General features: G+C 35.6%; 2 protein-coding genes across 2 annotated transcripts; one reads left to right on the forward strand and one right to left on the reverse strand.

Moving 5' to 3' along the window:
- Positions 1-1,407: 1,407 nt before the first annotated feature.
- Positions 1,408-4,720, reverse strand: LOC110733534 (BTB/POZ domain-containing protein At3g56230). Its single transcript, XM_021913598.1, has 3 exons — positions 4,423-4,720; positions 2,830-3,006; positions 1,408-2,096 (listed from the first exon to the last, which is right to left on the reverse strand). The coding sequence occupies exons 1-3, from the start codon at positions 4,624-4,626 to the stop codon at positions 1,635-1,637; spliced, it is 843 nt and encodes a 280-aa protein (XP_021769290.1). The 5' UTR covers positions 4,627-4,720; the 3' UTR covers positions 1,408-1,634.
- Positions 4,721-12,658: 7,938 nt separating this feature from the next.
- On the forward strand, positions 12,659-17,703 carry LOC110733536. Its single transcript, XM_021913599.1, has 5 exons — positions 12,659-13,226; positions 14,769-15,464; positions 15,997-16,120; positions 16,567-16,639; positions 17,155-17,703. The coding sequence occupies exons 1-5, from the start codon at positions 12,923-12,925 to the stop codon at positions 17,290-17,292; spliced, it is 1,335 nt and encodes a 444-aa protein (XP_021769291.1). The 5' UTR covers positions 12,659-12,922; the 3' UTR covers positions 17,293-17,703.
- The last annotated feature ends 6,015 nt before the right edge of the window (positions 17,704-23,718 follow it).

Below are 23,718 nucleotides of genomic sequence, written 5' to 3' on the forward strand. Positions count from 1 at the left end.
ATTTAGGATAGCATTTTTAACTATCTCCATGAATATCATTAAAAAAATAATTCTACGACAACACAAATGACTATTTATGATAAAATTTAATAATAATCTACTCTCTTTGTCCAAAATTAATACATACGTTCTACAGATTATGTTTGTTGGAAGAAGGTCACGTAGGTATTGTGTTAGAGTGAAATATTTAGCTATGGTCTTCTTGATATTTAAACTTATTGATTATATGGTTAAAGTTTTGAGATGGTACTCAAAAATTAGATTAATTCCCGTTTATATCATCTGTACATCATTAGGTAAGCTTCTCTGCTAAATTTAGGGCATGTTCTCTTCAGCTTAATTCAGTTCAGTTCAATTTTTAATTTCCTTCTCTCATAAACAATTCAGTTCACTTCAGTTCAGCTTCAATCAGTTCAGTTCAATTCAACTCAATTTAGTAAATCAGAACAGACTCTTAATACTAATCGATCCTCTATGAATAGTTACAAGTAGTGAGAGGCTAAACATTCAGTATGGTAGCAAGGGGGCAAATGGATTAATCTTGTCCGAATCTTGTCATAAACAGAAAAGAACAGGGATCAAAGCTCGTGAGGTTTTGATTTACTACAACTATATAAATTAACATTGTTTTTAATACTTTTATTGTTTTTACTTCACCAGTTGTATGCCACTTTCAATGTACCACATCGATAGATTTCACTTCGCCGCCTTTCTTCCCTATTTTTTATTATTTCTGTTTCATGACTAGCAAAGTGCAAGCTAGTTGATTTAAGTGTAATATATAAATATTATATTTTAAGAACTATATAAGTTTAAGCATTTACTTAGGTGATTTTATGACTGTTTCATTCGTTGAAATATAATATTTTTGGGTGTTTAGAGAGCCACAACAATAACAAGGGTGAGAATAGATCCATGAATCTCTTGAAATTAGAATGGAAGTTTTAACCACTTGATTTATCCCTTACTCTCACACTATATATTAATAACGTGATTAAACATATATATACGAAGTATTTAATTTGACTCATTGGTAGTGATGATTGCCTTACAAACGCTTTAGGAAGGCAACTTTAATCTTGATTGTTGAAAGGATAGTTAGGCTTAAATAATCTTATATTGTACTTGTACCATAACATGATGATGTACAATAAGATTTATAAAATGATATAAGTATTCCAGATAAGTATCATATTAGCTCGCTTAATTAAACCTTAGTAATCACCTTTAGACAGTTGTCTAAAGCATATTAGTTGATGCAAGTTAACAAGTAAACCATGTAAAATGTCCCTATTACACAAATGAACTACTCTATATTATATCTCTCAGCTCCCTAATTACGAAGTAATACTAATTTGGTTCCAATAAATAACCTTTGAATAAAGTAACTTCGACCACACAAAAAAACACCGTTACCAATTTGGTTTCAATAAAATTATTAGAAGCTTAATAAATTATTACAATAATACCACTACACAATGACAGTTTATCTCGAAATGATAAATATACAAGTTTGATATTACTACCATGCATCCTCTCCAATCTCCATATAATTTTGGAGAGGAAAAATTTGAGAATTTTCTTTGCATTTCTTTTAAATAATAATAATAATAATAATTTTTCTCCATTCTAATTTACATTGCATTATTTCTCCTATTTTTAATATCCATCAAAGAAGCCCTAGTAATTTGTACACTCAAATGTGGATTCTTCAAAGCAAAAGACTCAAACTTAGAGGAAAAGACTATATCCTCCATGTTTCTCACAATAAAATTCAAGGCAGTATCTTTTAACGTTAAATTGGAACAAACATCTGAAATCTCTAGAATGTCTAGGGCATTGGATGAACTAAGAGAATTCAGCATTTGTCGATCACAAAATTTCTGTAGGAAGTGTATTTCGTACTTATCAGCTGCTACTGATAGCGAGTACACGTGCTTTTCGACCTTTTCGATGGGCAAGCTCCCGGAGTAGAGGAACTTAAGGAGGGATTCTAGCTCGTCGTGGTTGAGTTCTGGTAGAGTTATGGCTTCATTTGGTGCTTCTTTACAATCATCTGAGTCTAACATGTTTTTGAAGATCTCTGATTTTGCTGCCTGTCATAATGTACCATAAACATTTGTTATCACACTTTGGCCTTTAAGAATAAGTTCGCCCCCTTTTTTTTTTTAACGTGGGACACACAATACTTACACTAGCTTACACTAGCATGCAATAATTATTGCACCCTGACAAAAGATGGTACTGGGCCGGGCCAGCCCAGCATGACCTAGCATGTAAAATGCACGGCATGACACGGACATGAAAAAAGCACGACACGGTACTGTGTGACTGTGCGTGTGGGTTGTGGCAAGCCTAGGCCGCTTTTATTTGAGAGCATCACGATAAGCCGCGGCACGATCGGGCTCGTCACGACAAAACATCCTAAAATTGATGCAATTTTGCTTAGGCACGCAAGCCCGTCACGATGGCACGTGGACCTGGGCCGTTTACGGCCCAACCTTATGAAAAATTTGGCCCGGTCCGACACAAAACTCATGGACCGAGCCTAACTAAGCTCAAAGCACGTGGACCTAGCACGAGGCACGACCCGACACAACTAAGAGCCATCTTTAATTAGCCCTGGCCTAATTGTTTCAACATTGTCTAAACTAATTGGGTAGTTAATAATTACATCCAAGGTTGTTAATTTTTAAGGATTAAATAACTTGTATGATTAAGTGGATTAAAGACACTATATGAAAAAATAAAGAACAATTTAATTAGGCAAAACTAATTGAAATGTAATTAATCAATATTGAAGAGTACGTATTAAATAAAGTGACATACCAATAATGCTCTGTGAGCAGGAATAGGAGGTCCATTGTTGCCAGGCTTTACAAGGATATCAGTATGAATTTCATCTTTGAAGGCAGCTTCAAACTCACCCAAAAAGCTTATTTTATCATTTAATTCCTCTTCCATGTCTTTCATTTCCTTCACCCATTTCAGTACATTGGCAAAACCCTGAAGCCAATTTAAAATAGCATAAATACTTGTATTTAATAATTGAACTAAATACTCCCAACAACAATAATAATTAGGATTCTAACTAGAAAGTGATGTTCAATTATTATCCATTTCACAATGATCAATATGATTCACTAATAACGCGTTACCTAATTTCACAAAAATGCTACCAGTAATATATTTTCTCAAAATACATAAACAGAATAGATCGACCAAGATATGAGCCACCTAAAATAAATCCAAGTCAATTCATATATATACATCGATATCTTATCGTCATAATCAAAGCTTCCCAAAAAAAGATTGATTAATGTATAGTAACACAATATTTCCTTGTACAAATAAAGCAATGTAGTAAAGACAATTTAGTGCACAAGACACCATATACAGATATACTCGTGTTGAATTTGAAAGATGAACAACTTTATTAAGTCGTGTAACCGTTATTACTTATATTAGATGGTGATAGTTATGGAGTATAATTAAGTACAGTAGTTAGAAACTTAGCATCAAGGCCAAAAATATTGTATAGTAGAGCGTTATATATTACCTAAAGTTGTACTTATTAAAGACAAATAAATAGGAAATTCGACCTACCATATTGCCATCGATGAACATTTACAACATCACCCGCTTTATACGCAATTATTGGGTTAAGGATGGGGAATCTTAATTTAGCAAATTCCATCATTTTATGACTAGATTATTAAATAATGGTCTAACGATTATATTATTATTATCTATGAAATTATTTTTTGAAGGTCAATATAACACTTAATATCTTCCAATGAACTCAACTGCATGGCTAGTGAAATTTCCTCCTTCCTAGAAAAATAGTAATGAAAAGCACCTCTGCATAATTATCTTTTGTTTTTCTAAACAATTAACAAATCAATTAGCTGCATGACTTGCCTCGAAGCTATACGTTAAAAAAAATACTCGGTAATAACTAATAAGGATTGTTCAAGTTGAATTTATTGCTAAAATAAATTTTCGGCCCAAGGGATCTAGCTATAATGGCTAACACAATGTTTTCTGGCCTATCGATCATCAACCACGTACTTATTTATATTATTTCATTTCAAAAATCCCCTACCTAATTATTAATTAATTATCACGTCATCAACATCAACACTTTACATATGAAAAATTCTACATCCTTAATTATTAGCCTTACAAAAATTGTGATATGATGGTCCTTTATTTAGTTTTATACGAAGTATAATATAAGTATTCTTCCTATCACAATTCACAACTAAAGCACACCTTAAATCCAATAAGAAGCAACTCAAATATATTAATATCATAAATTTAAATATTTTTAAGAGGCTTCAAAACATAATTAAAATAAAAGCATGCATAATAGTTAACATGATCATTTAAACAATAATAACATGGGACGATACTAATTACCTTACAAGATAGATTAGAAGATGAAATCACATTGGTTCCTCCTGATTTCTCACCACATTTATGATTATGATTGCTACTGATATCGCCGTCGAATTTGTTAACCAAGGAGATTAAGTTCCTTGCACCTTCATAGCAAGCTGCACAAATCGTATTCCTCGGTGGCCTTAGAATGAAAGGCATTGTTGTGCAAATTGAACAATCCATTTCTTATTATGAGATGAATTTGAGAATAAAACCTGGAAAAGAAGAGGAAGAAGAAAGAAGAATGTTTATATAGATTTATAATAAAGTTATGTATAAGTTGATGAGTAATTCTCTAAGTCAACTTCACGACAAGTATATGTACAAGCTACTTTAAGTTACGTACCCTTCATTTTTTAAATTAAAAGTTTGTTGAAGTATAATTTAATTTGTTACTTGATTATAATATGAGAGATTAATGATTGCTTTCTTTATAGGGTATGTAATTATAGATGCATGTATGAACAATGACAAAATTGGCCTTACACTATCTGTTTAAATTAAGGGTTGTTGATTAAGTAGATCAATGAATAGGTTGATAAACAATTAGATCATTTTCAACTAATTCCTTAGAAAATTGATAAGGATTATTTAAAGGTTAATTAGATGATATATAAAAATAACTTAACTTAGTGAAACTAGTATATGATGCACTCCGTATTTTTGATACAACAGTGTAATCGGCAAAAAGTCAAAATTATTTCTAATATTATTGATATTTAAAAGACACTTGTTAATGTCTAAATATTAAACCATAACCGCAACCTTATCCTTTCTATTTTTTAGATCAACACCAATAATTATGTGATTAATAATAGACATATATTCATGCATCAAATAATACGAAATTGGAATATATATACAAGGTCTTTTGGAGATGAGAATGAAAATATATGTATTTCATTTCTCTAATTATTGGTTTGGTGAAATTCAGCCAGCCTCATTGAGTCATAACAAATATTAATGGATATGATAATAGTCAATAAAAGTTTATCTATACATTTTAAAAAAAAAAAAAAATCAAGGTGATTTACAAAAGTTATGGCATAATATAAGGGTAAAATGGTCAAATAGCAAAGTAAGTTAAGAGTTGGTAGGCAAGTATTAGAAGGTGCCTAGAATAATTAATAGCTTAGAGACGAATCATGAAGAAGGTTTGGAAAAAGAAAGGGACTTTCCAACCTTACTAACAGCAGATATGAGTTAAGCTTTGCACGTCTAACGGTCTAATCATCTAATTCAAACTCACACCTTCTCCTTTTTTTTTTCCTTCCTTTTCCACTATCGACATCATCATTTTTTCTTTTTCAACTTGATTTTCATAATAATAAAATAAACGGTGTTTTTTTTTTGTGCGGCTGATCACATCATGTGGTTGGGTTTATCCATTCAGAGGTTACTCAGTCGATCAAGAGTTATTTATTTTGAGGTTACTCATTCGGTTTGCGCGTTTTTGCCGGGTTACTTATTTAGGGGTTACACAGCCGGTCAAGGGTTACTTATTATGAGGTTACTCGTTCAGGTAACACGTTTTCAGAAATCTCAACCGATCGAGTAGCCCCTGACCAAGTAAGACCTTACCGACCGATTGAGCAACCCCTAAATAAATAACCCTTGAGCGACTAAGTAATAACCCATGAATAAGCTAAGTAACCCTAGCCACACGGCGTGGTCAGCCATATATTAAAATTTGTGTAAAATAAATACGTATAATACTACTATTTGACAAATATGGTACTAGTTAGTAGTTACAACTTACAACTTCCACAAGTAAGGGTTACTTATTATGGGGTTACTCGTTCAGGTAACACGTTTTCAGTGTGAGATTAATCCTCAATCGATCGAGTAGCCCCTGACCAAGTAAGACTTTACCGACCGATTGAGCAACCCCTAAATAAATAACCCTTGAGCGACTAAGTAATAACCCATGAATAAGCTAAGTAACCCTAGCCACACGGTGTGGTCAGCCATATATTAAAATTTGTGTAAAATAAATACGTATAATACTACTATTTGACAAATATGGTACTAGTTAGTAGTTACAACTTATAACTTCCACAATATTACAAAAATGCCAAGTTAGCATTTCCTACAATCTAGGTGAAACATTGTACTCTTTCAGTCTCTCTATTCCTAAAAGTTCAATTCACTTTACATTTGCACGGTCTCCAATAAGCTTCTTTGACCATGAATATCTTCACAGCTTCACTTATGCATAGCCGTATTAGTGAAAATTATGTCCACATGAATAGTAGTGTCCTAAAAACAATTCAGCATCGCCCAAGCCGTAGTTTAATTCTATTGTATAATAACTAATTAATAACATATATCAAATTATATATCAAATTTATTTTGTTTTGACCATATAATTATAAATAGTAAATAAGTCAAATTTTCAAAAACAAAGGTAGTATATTTAAATCCTTTGCAAGCGAATGTTTTAGCAACTTTCACTATTTTTCCAATTACCACAAGGATTCAACCCACCGCTCGGTAGGAATTGGGTTGGACGGTGCAAGAGAGCTTATGGCATGTGCACAAGACATGGGGACCCAAGGACAAGACATACAAACAAATAGTTTTGTCATTTGAGGGTGTGTCGTCTTTTCCTTAAGACATGATGATTAAGGATAAATGAGATGGTTTCGGGCACTATTCATGAGTCATAAGTCCCTTTTGGAACCCATGAAAGGATCTAGATGCACAATCTCGACGGGTGAAGAAATGATGTATGGAAGCCAAATTCGAAGGCTATAATACACAAAATCGAAGAAATTTAGGAGGTGTCGGGACCCGGTGTCAGAAATTCATGGAATTCTACAAGATGCATCCCGGGGGTCCTATAATGTTATTTCGATCCATATACGATCATTATAATTAGCTATATAAAGGCCTCGTGAAAGCTTAGAGCCCACAAAAGAGGCGTGTATGAAAATGCGTAAATTGGATGTTTTAAGACAAATTGGATGGTTACACTCGCCCAATTGGTCTCCCGAAGAGTATTAGGGTCTATAGGAAGCTTCTCGGCAATTTTTGTTTCCGGGTAAAAAAAAGTAAAAAATTTGCAAAATTAAAGGCTATAATTCACTCTTTTTGGGCAATATTGGAGGTTTTTTGACCCGGTGTCGGAAAGTCTCGATATCCTAGGGGATGCATCCCGAGGACATATAATGTCATTTGGAAACATATATGATCATTATTTGTTGTCATAAATGTCCGTGGCAGGGTTGAGTTTGTGAAATCGGTGCAAGTTGTAAACGGGTAAATTGACAGATTAAAGGCATATTTGGATGGTTTTACCCACCCTAACGGAATTCCAGGGTGTATTAAGGTCCATGGGAAACATCTCGGCATATTAATTCCGGGTCCAAAAAAGTGAAAATGGTCCAAAATTGAAGTCTATAATATCCGATTTTGGGTCTATTTTTGACTTTTTTCAAAAAGTGAACTAAATGCATAAGGTGACTCCTAGACTCATATAAGGTGGTTTGAAACCATAAGACACCTATAAAGATGTCTATAAAGTAACAAGAATGAGTTTTGTTTTCATTTTGAAGTTCATGAAATATAATGATGTCATAAGTATAATGATGTGATGTGGCTTGATAATAATGATGTCATAAAAGTATAATGAAGTAATGTGATTTGACTATAATGATATAATATGAATTTAACGATATGATGTGATATTCATAGTAATGTGACGTCATAATATGATGTGACTTAACAAAATGATGTCATAAATGTACAAAAATGTCATATACATATAACGATGACATATGACCATACTAGTGATGTGATGTGACTTGACAATATAACTATGGATAATCTATTTTCATGTGTGTTAATTGATGTGATGTGATGTATTGATTGATAGACTATGGATAATCATACTACCATTTATACTTGTAATGTAAGTATCACATCTTATCTTATGCAAACACAATCAATTACCTCATCCCATCATCAATTAACACAAACTGTCCTCTAAGGTCAATTACCACTATTCCCGGTCCATCCCTCAAAAAACGCGCAATAAGGGTAATATGGAATGTACCAAAGTGTCAAAAACCCATCCCCCCACTATTCCCAACATTTCCACCATCTTATAGGTCTGTTTTAGCAACTTTTCCCTATTTTCCAATTACCACCTTTATTCTCGTATTTTTCGGGATGCCACCTTGAAGTACAATTCTTATCGAGCGATGGGTTGAATCCTTTGCAAACGATTTAAATACACGATGGGGTATTGTAAGTGGAAGAGTGATATTGCTGCCATGATCCACTGATATTCAACCCTATGTCAATTCGTTTCGTCCCTCCCCCTACCTTATTCCCTAAAATCACCTAAATTTTGGAAAATGAGGTTATCGGTGCATCTTCTATGCTTAAAAATGCTAAGTACGTGATTGAGACAAGTCATAAAGCCTAAGTGTTGGATGATGCACGGGGGCTTGTGGCATGTGCACAAGACATGTGGACTCAAGGACAAGACATACAAACAGAGTTTGTCATTTGAGGGTATGTCGTCTTTGCCTTAAGATATGATGATTAAGGATGAGTGAGATGGTTTCGGACATTATTCATGAGTCCCAAGGCCCTCTGGGAAACAATGGAAGTACCTAGATGCATAATATCGCTAGGTGAAAAAATGACGTATGAAAGCCAACTTTGAAGGCTATAATACACGAAATCGAAGAAATGTAGGAGGCATCAGGATCTGATGTCAGAAATTCACGTAATTCTACATGATGCATCTCGGGGTAATTTAATGTTATTTCAAGCCATATACGACATTAGTCGGCCACATAAAGGTCTCGTGAAAGTTTATAGCCCATACAAGAGGCGTGTATGAAAACAGGTAAATTGGATGCTTTAACGCAGATTGGATGTTCCACCCACCCAATTGGACTCCCAGAGGATATTAAAGTCCTTACGAAACTTTTCGGCAATTTTTGTTTTCGCGTAAAAACAATTGGAAAACTTACATTAACTTTTATCAAACCCATGAAATAGTAATCTTCATGTCCAAGCACAATTATTGTTTACAGGGTTGTCATTATGTGTGCTACTTGACTTGGACTTTCAAGTACAACTTTTGGGCTAAGTCCAATATAAAAATGTTAATTGGGTTTGTTGTTCTCAGATAAATGATCCATTATTTAGAAACACTAATTGGTCATTTTCATTGTTGTATCATATAGAGTAATAATTATCATTTATCCTTTACTCCGTCGTACTTAATTAACTCATTTTTCTATCGAGCTCCCAAAAAAATTTGTACTTGTAGGAAATAATATGTAGGGGCCTTTGTGAACACATTTTATGTGTAAATGTGTGTATAAGCTTCATTTATATGTCTATAAATTGATTTTAACTCACTTGATAAAAGTTAGTTTATCAGTATTAAATTAAAAACCACATTGCAACAATAAATTGCTCTATATATGCTCAACTTGCTCGAATGTATATAATAAACATACTACATGATAAAAACATCAAAAATTTATTTATTGATTTGTTTGTAAATGTACATACGAAAATAAAGTAGGAAAAACTCATAGCTAGTACATAATAGAGCATAATATAACCAAGCATAAAATTAAGCTCTTGCTTTTTAATCATACTTAATTAATTTAATTACTAATAGCAAGTACTTTTGATGGATCTGTTTGCCATAAAAAATTAGCCTTCCATGAAATAAAATTTGTATGAATAAATCATCAAAAATTATCGTCATTCTCCATTAATTAAACCGATTTTTGGGTATTAGCCTGAGCAGTGCGCTTCTCATAATAATGGTACACTGCTGCCCCTGATAACACTGCCAATGTTAAGGCTTGTGCATGCATCCTGTCAATTAATAACAAAACAAAATTACCAATTAGGTTTATGTTATTAGGAATTCTTTTTCATAACAATTTATCAATACCTTACGAGAGTTTATCTACACTAGCCCAATAATGTGTCGCTATGACAAAATTGTAACTCGTTGTTTAAAAGTTTTTATTGGTTGGTTCACTTAGCTTGTTTATTAAGATTTTATATACGGGTGTTGTTTATAAATTAGATCTTTGGTAAACTCAGTTTGTTGAGGTCATGATATTTTTATGTTTTGCTGAAAACAATTGATCAAAAATATACTTTGTTAGTAGTATTAATTTAAATCTTGTCTAGACAATATAATTTAAAGTACACATCCCATTAGAAATCATATTGTCCAATTTATTTAAAAAATCACTAAATTTATAAAAATGAGGCATACCTAGCATGAATTAGCTTGAGGCTTGGCTTGAGAGATGATGATTTCGAACGCGAATTGTAAGCAATTGATCCTCCAACTGCTGAAGCCCATAATGCTCCTGCATGACAATACATAGAGAGCATATAATTAAATCATTGCTAAAATAATTGTTACATTGAAAATGTAATTAGCTAGATACTACTCAGTACTTATATATGTACTTTAATAATTAATACTACCATTGCTCGGATTTTAGTGCCATATTACTAGCTCGAAATACATATCAACATGACAATTAATTTCGGACAAAGGGATAGTATAGATACGTAAATTAAATCAAAAGATGACATTTACAAAAAGTAAAGATTTAATACTCACCAATGCTAGTGAGTTTGTGCTCAGAAACCCAGGATTGCATGGCATCCATATTTAGAATTGTGTATGAGTCTTAATTTGCAAATGTTGAAAGATGTAATGAGTTTAGAATTGATGATGAACAAAGAAAGGAAAATGTGGGTATTTATAGATTTGATGATTTAGTAAGCAAAATAAATGTTGGATAAAGTGTGGCCCCTAGATTTGGATTATGTTTTAAGAGTATCATTTTTATTTTAATTTCTAAGAATTATTTTCATTTATTCTAGCTAGTTTTGTGGAAAACTAGAGGCTCAAGTTGCCTGGTTTTTTAATTTTAAGGCCAAAATAAGGCAAAGGACTAGGAAAAAAGTGAAGAGTATGGGTCACGTGCTGTGGGCAAGGCCGGTGGTTTTATGTTGTAGACTGATAAAAAGCTCGGATAAAGATAGTCAGATTTTTGCAGTTAGTGTCTAATTAGTGGTTATGTGCATGAATTTAGTCTTGATTCTTCTCAAAAAGTTGTTGACATAGGGATCAGTTTTTGCTTTAATAATACACTAATATTGTAGGATCCTATGAGTATTCTTTTGTTCGGGATTAATAGTTATATACTCGTATATATTTAAGGAATAGAGTAATTTTAAATAGGGTTCTTACCCTTGTTAAATTTAAGAGAACACAAAATGGGCTTAAGTTGGCCAAAGCCGATGAGGATATTTCAGACCACTTATAGGCTCAAAAGGGTTTCTATATTAAAATTGATTGTTGTAATTGCATTTTTCTACCTTGTCAGGTGATATTTTCTCTTTTTTAGATGTGTGTGACAACTCATACATTAACAATGGGGTTTTAACATTTCATGTCACATGTGAATGCCTTTAACATTTCAGAGATAACTAAAAAGGCTAGGTAATCAATTATACGCCTTAATACTTTTAGGGGTTGGATATTATGTCAAGGCAAATCCTTATGCAATTAATAGTACTAGCTTGTTTTAAAAAATCACAATCTTTTAACTCTAGTACCATGTTAAATTTAAGAGTATGAATAAATTTGGGCAATTGTTTTGATTTGATGCAAACTTGTAGCATCCAATTTCACCAATTGATTTTATTAATCATATGTTGGCTTCACTGATTGATTACTCCGTATATGGATCAACTAATGTTGGTCATAGTCGATTCTAGAATGGACCCGCACTCTTGTTTTTAGCTTTGTTAATTCTCTAAAACACTATTTTCTTTTTTCTGAAACACCATATATTTAGACTTAATTATCAAACTATTTGGTTATTAAAGTTTGAGTCAATGAAACTTTATGAAATATCTTATACTAAAAATAAAGATAAGCACGGGTTAAATCATGCTTAGAGTACACACAATTTACATATTTCATGTCATGTCATGTCTGATTGATAATTTCAATACAACAGTCGCTTAAAATATGCTTCACATTCAAATTTCCTCAATTTTAAACACGAAATGAACCGATTACTTTAAATGTCGAATACAAAAATTTGAAAATAATGTCCATACACAGGTCGATTATCAAATTATCAATCCACTTATACAACATTTGGGCCATGCCAACACTAAACTCAACTCATGTGGAACAACCTTTTTCCCAAATAATAGTGCATTGATAAGCAATTTTGGCGCATTTGGGCTTTTTAACCATCAATCCACAATCATCACCTTTACTCTTTTCTCCCTCTTTCTCATTCCAGAAAATTGTCGAACACGGAAGATTTTCCCGCCATTTCAAACTTCTTCTTCTACCCAATTCACTCTTTCTCTCTCCTCAAATTTATCAACAATTTTGCAGTAATAATCCATTACCAAATCACAGTAAACAACAGCAAGCTAATACAATTCAACAATGGAAGCTGAGCAACGAAGATCGAAGAGAAAACCCCTTTCTGATTGCACAAATACCCTTCAAAATCGAAGGAAAAATCCTTCAATTTCTTCGAAAATACCCAAATCGCAAACCCTAATTAAACCTCCTAAACCCTTTAATTCATCTGCTAATATTGTCAGTAACAAGCAGGTTAATACTAGTTCTTCTATTTGTAGTTCGCCGAAATCGAATACTAGTACTGGGTCTAATAATTCTCAGAATATTTCTTCGATTCCTCGGTCTCCTGAGCCTCCTGCAGCTGCTACTCCTCTTTCGGATGCTGGTATGTGATTATCTCTCTCTAATTTTGGTTAATTTTGATTTTGATTGAAACCCTAGTTTGAATTGTTTTTTAGGTTTTTGAGTTGTTATGTGTGCTGTTTCTTTGATTGAATCGTTTTAAGATGTAGATTTGTTTGTGTTAATGAGATGAAGCTGCTTTTCTGGGTTTTATGATTGATTTTTGAGGATTGAACTTAGTTTCTGGGTTTTATGATTGATTTTTGAGGATTGAACTTAGTTTCTGGGTTTGATGAGCTGTTTTGCTGATTTGGGTTTATATAGTTTGATTTTTCTGGGGCAATTGGATAGCATATCTTACGAAGTGAAACTGTGAAGTGTTCCTCTATTAGCTTACTCGAGAAGTGTCCGACATGTCAAGTGAATTTTGAGTGATTTTGATCTGAAATGAAGTCTCTATGTGCCTTACACATGTCTAAGTGTCGAGTATCTGACACGGATAGTTGAGGTGAAATGAGGAATTAGACTATTAGAGTAACATAACCGCTGCACTTGATTGAACTCGAAACCTGATGTATAAGGGTTTAGATGAAAGATATGGGAAGATGAGTAACGTGGGGTTCATGTTGTAAACTTGTGAATGAATATGCTACTTTCATCATCCTGAGAAATCACTGTTTCCGTTAGATGCGTTCATGGGCTGAATGCTATAGAATCGTTTTTATTGTGCTTCTTGAGGTGTTGCTTACTTGCTTCGATGAGACTGGACATGCACATTATGATGAATTTGATTGCCACTATGATAGTGGTGCTATGAGACCCGAGGTTCAATTTGCTGTTGTGAGATGCAGAGAATAGTTGTGGGTTTGTTGAAAGGCACCTGATGCTTGGATAAACGTCTGCGAGTTAAATTGTATCTTGTAACACTTGATATTGAGGGATCCACTGGGTTCAGTTTGGATACACGGAATTATATGGAATGCAGTTACTAAACAAAATTTAAATTGATCTGTTGAACAGTGGCATCTTATTGCTTTACTTCCATTGAACATGCTCCTTGCATGGAAATTGTTCTATTCGTAGATGTCATCACTTTAGTTTCTGGCTTGTTTGGCAGGCAATAAGTAATGGTTTTACTAGTAATGGTCTATATTATGTACTCCTATTTAATAGAAAGTCTCATTCCAATATCCCTGATTTTTTTCCTTACCCAATTATTTCTTTTTAGCATGTGTTTTTATTGCCACTTTAAAGATGGTATTGACTATTGAGTGAAAAGAGACATTTATGTATAAAAATCTACCATTTATCTTGGGCTCTTGGACCACCAAACAGGCCAATAATGTTATCATTTGGTTATTGACTATTTGACTTAGGTAGTTCAGTTATGCCTTATGTTGTGCTACTTCCCACCTTTATTGATTATTTTGATTGCATGGGGTACAGCTACATGAGTTTCAGTACTTTCATATCATCAGTGTAATTTCAATCCATCAAAAGGTGTAGTTATTAAGCTTGCCTTATATTTGATTTTCTTACCTGATAGTGCAACATTTACTGAGACTTTTTAATCTGATTTTGTAAGGTGGCGTAGATGGTAAGAAATCTAGGCTTTCAGCTGATCAGAGTCAAAGACATGATGCATCCAGAAAGGATAAAGGAAAGATGGTTGCAGATGATCTTGCAGTTGATCAGAGTCAAAGACATGATGCACCAAGAAAGGATAAGGGAAAGATGGTTGCAGATGTTCTTGCACTTGATCAGAGTCAAAGACATGATGCACCAAGAAAGGATAAGGGAAAGATGGTTGCAGATGCTTCTATCATCCAGTTACCCACATCTTTGACATCTAATTCCTTACAGGTATCATCATCATCAGCTCCTGCTCATTGTTCTCGCCCTGATAATCAATCTGTTCAGAATGAAAACCTACACACTCAAACAATAAAAGATAAGGGAAAGGCAATTGTAGATGTTCGCCCTGAGAATCAATCTGTTCAGAATGAAAACCTACACACACAAACAATAAATGATAAGGGAAAGGCAATTGTTGACGCTACCGTTATCGAATCACCTTCCCCATGGACATCGAAGTATTTACATTCACCATCATCATCATTCACCTCCGATGATTCTCTCTCCAAGATGTCTGCAGTTTATAGTCAGAAACTCCATGTAATAACAAGGAAGGATAAAGGCAAAATGGTCTTAGAGACTCCTACCACTGAGGCATCTGAACCATCAACTCCACATGCGCCCCATGCATCACAAGCTGCTTCTGGTAAATATTCCTGCATCAATTACTGTTTCTTATTTTAATTCTCATGAGTACATTAGCTATGTGCAGCAGTCTCTTATAAACCTTATGAAATACTTCGTTTATTTGAACATCGTAAAGATTGACTTGGACATTCTAATTTTCATATTTTATTAACATCATGTTTCATATTTGCACAATGAATTTGCCTCAAGTCTGTCATTGTGTCCTTTTATATAAATATCCATTCCATTTGCCACTAATTTTATTTAGCACTGTTTTAGAAGTTAGTTTGTAATTGAGATATGTTTCTTCGAGGAAATATAATCTTATTGTTATAGTTGGCTTTTAGAAACATTTGCCAATAATAAAAATTTGTAGTGACTAAATACGCATACGTAGTACATTTTAATTACATTTATTTTTTACAAAAATAAATTTTATCTAATTTCTATACATATTATATTTAGATGTATATATTATACCTTATGCTATATTGTAATTATTGTTTCTTGGAAATGTATTAATCTATGGGGTTTGCCTTACTGTTGCTAAGGTACTCGCGAGAGACCTCTAACGGTCTATACTCATAGAAAAGCCCGACAAGGAAAAAAGCATGCAGCTGGAAAGATCAGTGAGCCTTTAACTTGCCCTCCTGCCCAGAGGATAAAGAAGAAAGGGTAATCAAAACTCTCCCTTCATTCATACTTCTGTATCTTCCCACTCTCCACCCATCCCAAACCCCATGTTTCCTGTTTATAAATCATACAATATCAACCTGTCTCTGAGAATGGAAATCTTGTGATTAATTTCTATCATGTCAATTAACTCAGATACTTCTTAGATGAGAGGCTCCTCTTGTTGTATGTTCTGTTGGTGTCTTGGATGATATGGTGCTTTTTTCAACTTCTGAATGATATTTGGCAACTATATTGGTGGCACTAAAATGCCATGAATTCATAGTGTACAGAGTGCAAGTTTCAATGCTTTATTACTGCTATGACAGCTCCCTATTCCCTGAACAATTTTTTTTTTAAAAAAAAAAAAAAATACAGTTTGGATATTTCATGCCGATTTTTACCCTCATTCATATTTTGTGCTGCTCTTATTACTCTGTAAACTGCAGGTTGGAACTTGATTCTGATCAAGGTGATAGCAATTCTGGATCACATACAGACCCTCTTCCAGTGCATAAAAAGGTTAGTACTTGGACAAGCAGCAATTGAAAATTTCATTCGTCCACTTATGTATGATATTATGCTTTTGTTGCTCCCATATTATGATATTGTTTTCTTTGTCCGACTTGAGCATGTATTTAAAATTTCTCTTTCTGTTGTGAGCTGTCCTTGAAAGCTGATCCTCACACTTTTAAAATGAACATTTTGTTTGCCCTTGTAAACTGTCCTAGATAATCTTGTTTGCTGAATGTTGCTAACATCTTGACTCAGACTTTTCCTATTTGGGTGACAGTATTTATTTATTTATTTATTTTTGTTTTTTTTTTTTTTTTTTTTGTGGGGGGGGGGGGGGGGTGACAGGGTGATCATTGGCTTTTCATAAATGCTTGGAAAATGTGTTGCAATGATTTGAGGATCTCTTAACCAATTACTCAGAAGTCAATTCTGTTTTCATCAGTAACTGCATTTCTGTGTGAACTATTGGTAATATACTATATACCTGGGCTGAAAAGTCTTCTTCCTTTATGTATTTTCAGAAGCGGTCTCGTCAAAAGTATGATGATTCAGTGCATGTTTTGCCAAAAGAAGAGGTAGAAAGGCTTAGAGCAATGTATGCAGATATAGATGCTTATGAGTTGCCAGAAGAGGTTGCTTCAGAAAGCGAGCTAGAGTAAAAGGATGTAAGCATCATTTTGGTTTCTTAAAGGAGGCACTCCAGTTCTTGTATAGCTGCTAATGCTGATATAATACAAATTGCATGAAAAAATCATGACTTAGAGTGTAGATCAGTGTAACCTCATTAGTGTTAATATCAAAGCATGTCGATGTATACATCAAGTCATCAACCTTAGAAGAAGTAAAATGCAAGGCATACAGGCTGTAAATTGCTACTGATAACATCAGTGGGTAGCAAATATGAGAGTTAAGGTGCTCATTAACTGATGCTCCAGCACTCCCAGCCCTCTAATTTTGTTGATAGTAGAATCATGTCCCGATAGTAGTAGAGTATATGATTGTTTAGGGTGATGGTTGTGGCTGGCCGCAACCGTTACTTTTGCTGCATTATAATTAGTATAAGTTGTTTAGTTACGGAGTACAAAACAGAGTATTTTTTTCCCCTCCAAGCCTTCAAGTAACAATTATTTGCGGGCTGAGTCGTAGGCCTGCTTATTCATTCGTCCCATTTTTATTAAACCAGGTTGACCTTCTGTATTGGGCTAAGCACTAGGCCCCTGACAATTCACTTATTTTGTTGCGACCTTGGGTTTACAAATCACAATCAACAACGGAGGGATTATGTATTAATACCTTTTGCTTAAGGTGTTTTAATGTGTTCAAGGAAATGATAAGCTTTCTCAAAAAAAAAAAGGGGGAGGGGTTGTAGAGCTGTCAATTCGGCTAAACGGGTCGGATAAGAGTGGGTTGTTGGGTCGGGTCATTTCGGAATAATTCCATAACCTATGCGGGTCGGGTTATGCTTGAGTCGGGGCACGTCAGGTCATACTTCTTATCGGGTTTGGATCGGGTTAATAACAGGCCGGGTTACATTTGGGTCGGGTGAACAATATGTCGGGTTTAATTCGGATTTTCACGGGTTTAAACGGGTTAGGGTAATTCTCGGTTTCGAGTCGGGTTCGGTTTAATTCAATAATTTGCGAGTTAGAATCAGGCCGAGTCATTCTCGGGTTTGAGTCGGGTTCGATTCAAGTTAATAATTTGCGGATTATAATCAGGTCGGGTCATTTTCAAGTCGGATCATTCTCGGGTTCAAGTCGGGTTCGGTTCAAGTCAATAATTTGCGGGTTATAATCAGGTTGGGTCATTTCCAAGTCGGGTTATTCTCGAATTCAAGTTGGGTTATGTTCAAGTCAATAATTTACAAGTTACAATCAGGTCGGGTCATTTCCAAATCAGGTCATATTCGGGTTCAACTAACTATAAATAGATAATTATCATTTTTATCAAGTTAATTATTTCCTTTAACTATAATATATATGACAATATACTAGGGAACTATATTCTATAATTTAGGAAGACTTTGACCATATAACAAATATATACTATATTTAACTCTTAAATTTGAGGAAGATGCTTCTTTCTTTTGTTGGCCTGGACCGACTTGGTCTCCCTAGAAAAAATGCTTTGATCAACAATAATAAGGTGGTCTAAATTACATTTAAGGTGATTTAAAATCGGACTAGGAACAATTTGGGTTGAATTTAGGTCGGGTCAATAACAAGTGTTAATTTCGAGTCCGGTTAGTAACAAATCGAGTTGAATTTTTGGGTCGGGTTGGTAATAGGTCTGGTAAAATTCAGATCGGGCCAATAAAAAGCCGGGTTGAATTTGGGTCAGGTCAATAACAAGTCGGGTTGATTTCAGGTTGGGTTTGTAACAAGTTGGGTTAAATTCGGGTTGGGTTAGGAACGGGTCGGGTTGATTTCAGGTTAGGTTAGTAACAAGTCGGGTTAAATTCGGGTTTTGACGGGTTAAAACGGGTTTGGGTCAATTTATGTTCTAGTCGGGTTCGGTGCAAGTTAATTAAATTGGTCATTGTAAACTAGTAAATCGGTGCAACTTGTAAACCGGTAAATTGACCATTTAACAGCAAATAGGATGGTTACACACACCCAATTGGACTCCCGTAAGATTTTAAGGACCATGGTAAACATTTCGGCAATTTTTATTTCTGGGCAAAAAAAAGTCAAAAAATTCCAAAATTGAAGGCTAATATCCACGCTTTTTGAGAAGTTTTGGAGGTTTCGGAGCCCGGTGTCGAAAAGTCTTGAAATTCTATGGGATACATCTCGGAGTCATATAATGCCGTTTGAAACCATATATGATTATTATATGTTGTCATAAATGTTCGTGGTAGGCTTGAGTTAATGAAATCGATGCAAGTTATAAACCGGTAAATTGGTCGTTTAACAGCAAATTGGATGGTTCCACACACCCAATTGGACTCCCGAAATGTATTAGGGACCGTGGTAAACATTTTGGCAATTTTTATTTCAGGGCAAATTAAAAAAAAGTAAAAAAAATCCAAAATTAACGTTTTTTTGAAAAATTTTGGAGGTTTCGGAGCCCAGTGTAGAAAAGTCTTAATATTTAAGGGGATACATCTCGGGGTAATATAATGTCGTTTGGAACCATATATGATCATTATATGTTGTCATAAATGTTCGTAATATGCATGAGTTGATGAAATCCGTGCAAGTTGTAAACCTATAAATTGACCGTTTAAAGGCAAATTGGATGATTCCAGCAGCACAATTAGACTGCCGCAGGGTATTAGGGACCATGGTAAACATTTCGGCATTTATTTTCGGGCGAAAAAAAGTCAAAAAATACCAAAATTGAAGACTAATATCCGCGGTGTCATATATTGGAGGATTCAGGGCCCGGTGTCGAAAAGTCTTGAAATTCTATGTGATACTTCTCGGGGTCATATATTGTCGTTTGGATCCATTTATTATCATTATATGTTGTCATAAATGTTCGTGGTAAGCTTGATTTAATGAAGTCGGTACAAGTTGTAAACCGGTAAATTAGCCGTTTAAAGGCAAATTGGATAGTTTAACCCACTCGTTTGGACTCTACCATTTTTATTTTCGGGCGAAAAAAAGTCATAAAATTCCAAAATTGTAGGCTTATATCCACGCTTTTTGAGAAATTTTGGAGGTTTCGGGGCACAGTGTCGAAAAGCCTTGAGATTTTAGGGAATACATCTCGGGGTCATATAATGACGTTTGAAACCATATATGATCATTATATATTGTCATAAATGTTCATGGTAGGCTTGTTTAATAAAATCGATAGTTTCGAAAAGCCTTGAGATTTTAGGGAATACATCTCGGGGTCATATAATGACGTTTGAAACCATATATGATCATTATATATTGTCATAAATGTTCATGGTAGGCTTGTTTAATAAAATCGATGCAAGTTATAAACCGGTAAATAAGTCGTTTAAAGGAAAATTGGATGGTTCCATCCACTCAATTGGACTCCCGATGGGTATTAGGGACCATGGTAAACAATTCGGCAATTATTATTTCTGGGCGAAGAAAGTCTAAAAATTCCAAAAATAAAGGTTAATATCCACGTTTTTTGAGAAATTTTGGAGTTCAGGGCCCGGTATCGAAAAGCCTTGAGATTTTAGGAATACATCTCAGGGTCATATAATGACGTTTGGAACCATATAAGATCCACACTTTTTGAGGAATTTTGAGGGTTTCGTGACCCGGTGTCGAAAAGTCTTGAGATTTTGGGGAATCCATATGAGGGTCATATAATGCCGTTTGGAACCATATATGATCATTATATGTTGTCATAGATGTTCGTGGTAGGCTTGTGTTAATGAAATCGGTCCCGTAAATTGTGAAAGTCTGACTTTGTTACATAAAGTGAACCTTTAGAACCCCAATCCGAGTCTCTGTCATTCAACGAGTACCCGTACACCCGAAAGGATTCATCGACCAAAATGACTTAATTAAAATGGTTCAGCAAGTCCTGTTGTCCAACGTTAGCCCTCAAACGCTTTTACGGGGACATCGGGCTTGCTCGAAACCCCCCTCCCCACTCCCCTGAGAGGCCCAACGAGCAACATTGTACCACAAGTTGTGTCCGTCCTCGTCATCCGACGCTTGGCGCACAATGGAAGATATTAAAGAGTTGAGGAAGGAAAAAATTATCAATTGGGTCACAACTGGCTATTCCAGTTAGGATTTTCCCACCAGTAAGGAATCACCTTGTTAGAGACAAGGTAATAACCCGGGTTATTACATTTTATAGTCAGTCAGGAATTTGCAGACACATTGGAGGAAAATTGAGTTTGATCTTATAGATGGGATCACCATCTAAAGTGAAAAATTCAGGAAGATTTTGAGGAAGAGTACCTAAGCTGAAGTTCCAAACTCTGCCAGATTGTCTCCCCAGTAGCATTTGGAAGAAGAATAAGATTCCCAATATCTAAAAGCTGAGCTACTATGCACATCAACGTGCATTGATGGCAACAATGAGTGTGAAGGATGTTCATATCTCTGCTAGATAGTCTCCCCAATAACATTTGAAAGCAGAATTTCTAAAAGCTGTGTGAAAGATGTTCCAAGCTCTGCTAGATTGTCTCCCCAATAGCATTTGAAAGCAGAATAACTAAAAGCTGAGCTACTGAATTATTTGCCTGATCATTAGATATATTTGATGACCAAAAGATATTGTTCTGTTCATCTAGGGCATGAAGATTACTATCCTCGGAAACTTTGAGCACCCCAAAAGAAGTATTGCGTAGGGTCCCTCTATGAGCGTGGGGTTTCCTTAGGCGTGGGGTCCCTCTATAAGTGTGGGGTTTCCTTGGTCGTTGGCCCCGCCCCTATATAAGCGTGGTGTCCCTCGGGCATGGGGTCCTCCCTAAGGCGTGGGGCTTATTAGTTGGGCGTGGATCGGTTGGTTGGGCATGGGGTTGGTTTGTTGGCGTGGGGTTGGTCCTAGGGCGTGGGGTTGGTTCGTTTAGGGTTTCTCCTTGGGTGTAGGGTTCTTCCTTGGGCGTGGGGTTTCATCTTAGGCGTGGGGTTTCTCCTAGGGCGTGGGGTTTGAGCTTCGGCGTGGGGTTTCTCCTAGGGCGTGGGGTTTCATCTTGGGCGTGGGGTTAGTTAAACCTTGGGCGTGGAGTTTCTTCATTGTGCATGGGGTTTCTTTCTAGGGCGTGGGGTTCTTCATTGGGCGTGAGGTTGATACAGTAGGCGTGGGGTTTGAGTTTTGGGCGTAGGGTTGATACATTAGGCGGGGGGTTTCTCCTAGGGCGTGGGGTTTCATGATGGGCGTGGGGTTCTTCCTTGGGCGTGGGGTTTCTCTTAGGGCGTGGGGTTTCATGATGGGCTTGGGTTTCTTCCTTGGGCGTGGGGTTTGAGCTTCGGCGTGGGTTCTCCTAGGGCGTGGGGTTTCTTCCTTGGGCGTGGGCAAGGGGCCGTGTGGCGCATGCGTCGCCTGGTTGAAAAGCCAGTGGCGCGAAACTACCGTGTGATGGATTATGATTATGCGCCCACCGCCCGATGCCGTCCTACAGTAGGGGTTTCGACACGTGTCATAGGCTAAGCTCGCGCGGTGGATACTGAGATTAAGCCCTATGTCACTTCAATTCGTCCCTCCCCCCACCCTATTCCCTAAAAACACCTATATTTTAGAAAACGAGGTTAGCGATGCATCTCGTATGCTAAAAAAGGCTAAGTACGGGATTAAGAGGTGTCACAAAGCCTAAGTGTTGGGATGTTGGATGGTACAAGAAGGCAAGGGGCGGTGTGGCATGTGCATAAGATATGTGCACCCAAGGACAAGGCATACCGGGTTCCGAGCACTATTTACGATTCCCAAGGCCCTTAAGACATGAAGTTTAAGGATGAATTAGATGGTTCCGAACACTGTTTATGACTCCCAAGGGCCTTTGGGAACCCAAGGAAGTACTTAGATGCATAATCTCGCCGGGTGAAAAAATGATATACGGAAGCCAAATATGAAGACTATAAAACACGAAATCGGAACAATTTAGGATGTGTCAGGACCTGGCGTGGGAATTTCACGGAAAATTACGGGATGCATCCCGGGGACATATAATATTGTTTCGACCCATATAAGACCATTATTCGACTACGTACAAGCCCTGTGAAAGCTTATATCCAATACAGGAAGAGTGTACGAAAACGTGTAAATTGATCGTTTTAAGACAAATTGGATGGTTCCACCCCCCCAATTATATTGGACTCCCGGAGGGTATTAGAGACCATTATAAACATCTCGGTAATTTTTATTTTTAGGCGAAAAAATGTCAAAAATTTCCAAAATTGAAAGCTATTATCCACGCTTTTTAAGGAATTTTTGAGGTTACGGGGCCCGGTGTTTAAAAGTGTTGAGACCCTAGGGGATACACCTTAGGATCATATAATGCCGTTTGGAACCATATATAACCATTAAATGATGTCATAAATGTCCGTGTTAGGCTTGAGTTCACAAAATCGGTGCCAGTTGCGAATTAATAAATAGATCGTTTTAAGGCAAATTGGATGGTTCCATCCACTCAATTGTACTCCCGAAGGATATTAGGGACC

The sequence above is a fragment of the Chenopodium quinoa genome, unplaced genomic scaffold (genome assembly GCF_001683475.1).
Source record: "Chenopodium quinoa cultivar QQ74 unplaced genomic scaffold, ASM168347v1, whole genome shotgun sequence".
Classification (NCBI taxonomy): Eukaryota; Viridiplantae; Streptophyta; class Magnoliopsida; order Caryophyllales; family Amaranthaceae; genus Chenopodium; species Chenopodium quinoa.

What these genes read in the sequence shown, in the direction of transcription:
- LOC110733534 (XM_021913598.1), bottom strand. Translation starts at nt 4,626, where the DNA reads ATGGATTGTTCAATTTGCACAACAATGCCTTTCATTCTAAGGCCACCG. An exon ending in CTTCTAATCTATCTTGTAAG is followed by an intron (nt 3,007 to 4,422) that starts GTAATTAGTATC and finishes AATTGGCTTCAG; the next exon opens with GGTTTTGCCAATGTACTGAA. An exon ending in CTGCTCACAGAGCATTATTG is followed by an intron (nt 2,097 to 2,829) that starts GTATGTCACTTT and finishes ACATTATGACAG; the next exon opens with GCAGCAAAATCAGAGATCTT.
- LOC110733536 (XM_021913599.1), top strand. Translation starts at nt 12,923, where the DNA reads ATGGAAGCTGAGCAACGAAGATCGAAGAGAAAACCCCTTTCTGATTGC. An exon ending in CAGAGGATAAAGAAGAAAGG is followed by an intron (nt 16,121 to 16,566) that starts GTAATCAAAACT and finishes TGTAAACTGCAG; the next exon opens with GTTGGAACTTGATTCTGATC. An exon ending in CTCTTCCAGTGCATAAAAAG is followed by an intron (nt 16,640 to 17,154) that starts GTTAGTACTTGG and finishes ATGTATTTTCAG; the next exon opens with AAGCGGTCTCGTCAAAAGTA.